Below are 4,631 nucleotides of genomic sequence, written 5' to 3'. Positions count from 1 at the left end.
TCCAAGAAGGAAAGAATCGTACGTAATGAGGAAATACCATTGCCAAGATGGAAAAACGAAAGGAAGAGTTATGGGCTGATTCGGTTTTTAATGCGAAGGGTGGCGGGATGTGAGACGAAAAATAAATCAGACAAAAATAAACCAGAGAAAAAAAACCGTGAAGGCTATTCTATCAACTGAGACATTAGAAGTAGAGATTTTATTTCAGGTGTGATCGATCTACGATTAGTTTAATATGGATGGTAAGTACTACACTACTAGGCTAGTATGGTTTGGGAGAAAAAAGACGCATGCAAAAGGCGAAGCTGGGGATGCCATAAGCACATGCATGCATGCACTGCACTGGACCAAAGGAAAGGATAGAGGGAGTGGTTCGATCGGGCAGTTGGGTTGTGTGTTGGATCGGTTGGCTTCGCACTCCCTTTTGGCCCAATCGCCCGTCGCCATTGCTATATCATCCCTACCACGCCGTGTTTTCCCCCAACACTCACAACCACTACAAACCTGCTGCACCAACTGCTCCGTCTCCACCACCTCTACCTCTAGCTCGCTCTTACTCCTTTCCTTTTCCACGCCCTCGCCAACAATCCAAGCTACACTAGTACCTAACCAAGTGCAGAGAGGAGGATGCCGAGGCCATGGAGACCGGTGCTGGCGTCGGCAACCAAGTGCTGCAGCTCCGAGGACGCCGTGGTGGCCGGGGACGGGCTCACGCGCTGCCGCCCGGCACGCTCCGAGTTCTCGCGCCGTCTCGCCTCCTTCCGCCGCCTTTCCTCCATGACCAACAGCCCCGCCACGCCCAGGGACGGCAAGGACGACGAGGCCGCGGGGGAGATGGGCGTGGGCCCCATGCAGCTGCACTCCTTCAGCCTCAACGAGCTCCGCAGCGTCACGCACGACTTCTCCAGCGGCTACCTACTCGGGGAGGGCGGATTCGGCACCGTCCACAAGGGCTTCGTCGACGCCGGCATGCGGCCCGGCCTTGAGCCCCAGCCCGTCGCCGTCAAGCAGCTCGACATCGCCGGCCACCAGGGCCACAGGGAGTGGCTGGTAATATAATCCTTGCCCGCTGTTATGTAGGGTTGTCAGATTCCTTACCAACCCTAACTAACTACTCCAGTAGTAATTTGATTGCATGGGGATGGGGTTGCAGGCCGAGGTGATCTTCCTTGGGCAGTTCCGGGACCAGCACCTGGTGAAGCTACTTGGGTACTGCTGCGAGGACGAGGAGCGCCTCCTCGTCTACGAGTTCATGCCGCGCGGCAGCCTCGAGAACCACCTCTTCAAAAGGATATCCGCGACGCTACCGTGGGGCACCAGGCTCAAGGTCGCCATCGGCGCCGCCAAGGGCCTCGCCTTCCTCCATGGCGCCAAACAGCCCGTCATCTACCGGGATTTCAAGGCGTCCAACATCCTCCTCGACTCGGTACGTTCCTTCCTTCACGAAGTGGCATGCATCATCGAATTGGATCGATCTACCGGTCCGGCAGTCTCCTAATTAACGTTGTGTGTATAACTGATCGTCGACCGGTGGAATTAACAGGAATTCACGGCGAAGCTGTCAGACTTCGGACTGGCCAAGATGGGCCCCGAGGGGGAGGACACGCACGTCACCACCCGCGTGATGGGCACCCACGGCTACGCGGCGCCCGAGTACGTGCAGACGGGCCACCTCACAATGAAGAGCGACGTGTACAGCTTTGGTGTGGTGCTGCTGGAGCTCCTCACGGGCCGCCGGGCCATGGAGCACGTCCGCGGCCGGAGCGCGCACGCTGAGCAGACCATCAAGCTCGTGGAGTGGACCCGGCCCTACCTCGCCAGCAGCCGCCGCCTCCGCTGCATCATGGACCCTAAGCTGGCGGGGCACTACTCCGTCAAAGGCACACGCGCGGTGGCGCACCTGGCGGTGCAGTGCACCAGCGCGCAGCCCCGGGACAGGCCAAGCATGGCCGCCGTGGTCGAGGCGCTCGAGCGGCTGGAGGGGCTCAAGGACATGGCCGTCAGCATCGGGCTTTGGCCCACCGCGCCCGTGGCCGGGAGGAACGCGCTCTCCGCCAAATTTCGGGCCGAGATGAAGGGTGCCGGCACCGGCAACGGCGCCGTCTTGAGGCGCAGAAGCGCGTCCGCCAAGCTGCCGTGATCGGCTTGCCACGTCCACCTACCTGCCACGATGTAACACCCCGCATGTAACTTGCCATATTTGTAACTCCGACTCTTGCCATTTTCGGCTATGTGATATGTTTTTCCCTCCGTTGTCGGGTTTTGTTTTTCGTTTTGTATTTTGTCATGTCATGCATTTTCTTATCATGTCATCATGTGCATTGCATTTGCATACGTGTTCGACTCATGCATCCGAGCATTTTCCCCGTTGTCCGTTTTGCAATCCGGCGCTCCTATCTCCTCCGGTGCACCCCTCTTGTTTTCTTTCGTGTGCGTGTGTCAAACTTTCCCGGAATGGACCGAGGCTTGTCATGTGGCCCTAGTATACCACCCGGAAACTACCGGTCAAGTTTCGTTCCATTCGGAGGTCGTTTGGTACTCCAACGGTTAACCGGGCATCCGCAAAGTCCATTTGAGTGTCCAGCAAAAACCCCCTTCAAAACCAGCCCAAAACCCACCAAACTCTCTTCCATGCTCTAGGTCGTTCGATCACGATCATGTGGGCGAAAACCGCACCTCATTTGGAGTCTCCTAGCTCCCTCTACCTATAAATATGTGGACATCCCGAATTACAACCGCAGTCTAACCCTAGCCCTCGTCCCATTCCGCCGCCGGACACGTCCGGGCGGAGCCGGACACGTCCAACTGCCCCGCCGCCGCCACGTGTCGCCGCCGGGCCCTCCCGCCGCCGCCGGCCCGCAGGCCCGTCCCCGGCCCCCGCCGCCCGAGCCCGCTCCTCCGCCGCCGGATCCCGCCCGCGCCACCGGCCGCCGCCGCCGCCACCGGCCCCGCACCGCCCGCCGCCGGCCGCCGCCCCTCCCTCCGGCCGCCGCCCCGCCTCACCTCTCCTTCCTCTCCGCCGGCGAGCAGCGCCACCGGAGCTCCGGCCGGCCCGAGCTCCACGACCCCCGATCGGATCTGGTATGGGTGCCCCCCGTTGACTTTCTCTCGAACCCCCCTCCAATTTCTTCCAAGTCCCCAGGAATCTTCAGCATGTGCTTCTGTTCGAGATGCGATAACTTTGTGCATGTAGCTCTGATTCACGCGTGTAATATGTCAAATTGTTCGTCTCGTGATGCTATTCATTTTGTTCAATTGCACCATGTTTATTAGAGGTCATCTTGATGCCCAAATCTTCGTTGGAAGAGGGCTAGTTGCTGTTATTCTCTGGTTCTTATCAGAACTTGGAGATTTGTCATTTTTGTATCATTTAATCTGGGTATCTTTTGAGCATGAGCTTTACATGTGTTTTGAAGTATGCCATGCCATATTTCCAGTGGTATAGTCCATGTATTTTTTTGATCTCTGTGGTGACTAGCACAAGCATGCAAAGTAGGCCCCGTAATATTTCTGATTTCAGGGACTTAGTGATCTCTGTCTTTGTCTGCTGTAATTTTGTTGCCATGTAAACTTGATGCTACAGAGAGATCCATGCATATTTTGGAGATGTTCAGTAAGGATGTTTTGTAGCTATAATTGTAATTGATCCATTCCTGCAATTTTTTTCAATTTTAGAGTACCATAGCATGACTCAATCTTGCTCTACCTTTGCTTTAAAATATTTCTGGCAGATTCTTAACATGATTTGCAATCTTGCCAAGCTTATTGTAGTTGATCCATACATGCTATGCATTTGTTCTTGCCATGGATAGCTTCATAAACATGTCATCTTGCTGTAGGTATGCTTGGTTTGTCATGCATTGCTCTGTAGTGAGTGCATCAAGCTCACAAAGAGGCCTACATATTAATATTTCTGCCATGCTCTGTTTTCTGCTATGTCTGAAACCTGATAACGAAACTTGCTATGTTTACATGCTTGCCATCATATCTTCTGTTCCTTTTTGGCTTATGGTCAGTAAGGGACTTTTGTCATGTGCATTTAGTAGAACACTACCATGCCTTGTTTTGCTATTTTAAGTTCCTGTAGCATTTTGATTTCGTGCTCTGAACATTGCTACCTGATGCTGATTTCTGCCATGTCCAGTTTTTCACTAAGCCTGTGAACCTGTAATCTTTTGCACTTTTGCCATGCTTGTTTGAGCTTGATATGTTGTGAACTAGCCGTAGCTCAGTGTTCATCTTTTGTCAAGCATCTCCTGTAGATTAATTCCATGTGCTTTGTTGCTATGTTGGGGTGCCGTAGCATTGTTACTTGTTGTATTTTAAGTGGTATCTTGCTGTTTATCGCAGATTAGTGTCATTCTTGTTTTGCTTGCCATTTGCAAACCGTGCATCCGATTCCGGTGATCTTTATATCGATTTCGACCGAAATCACCTCATATTTCCAGTGGCATGCTTGGTTTGCCAAGTTACTGCCATGTTCATCATTTTCCTCCCGGAGCACGCATATGCATCGCATATCATATCTGGCATATCATACATGTTTTGCATCATGTTGCTTGCGCATTTCTCGTTGTTGATTGTGGTTCCGTTTGGTTGTGTTCTTGTCTTGGGTAGAGCCGGGAGACGAG

At 53.6% G+C, this 4,631-nt stretch overlaps 1 protein-coding gene across 1 annotated transcript; it reads left to right on the top strand.

Moving 5' to 3' along the window:
* Positions 1–466: 466 nt before the first annotated feature.
* Positions 467–2,271, top strand: LOC123099914 (probable serine/threonine-protein kinase PBL15). The gene is made up of 3 exons (XM_044521936.1): positions 467–1,050; positions 1,154–1,426; positions 1,544–2,271. Exons 1-3 carry the CDS (start codon positions 628–630, stop codon positions 2,138–2,140), a joined length of 1,293 nt encoding a protein of 430 aa, XP_044377871.1. The 5' UTR covers positions 467–627; the 3' UTR covers positions 2,141–2,271.
* Positions 2,272–4,631: the final 2,360 nt, after the last annotated feature.

Source organism: Triticum aestivum, chromosome 4D (genome assembly GCF_018294505.1).
Source record: "Triticum aestivum cultivar Chinese Spring chromosome 4D, IWGSC CS RefSeq v2.1, whole genome shotgun sequence".
Taxonomy (NCBI): Eukaryota; Viridiplantae; Streptophyta; class Magnoliopsida; order Poales; family Poaceae; genus Triticum; species Triticum aestivum.
This window is presented reverse-complemented; position numbering and strand designations above follow the sequence as displayed.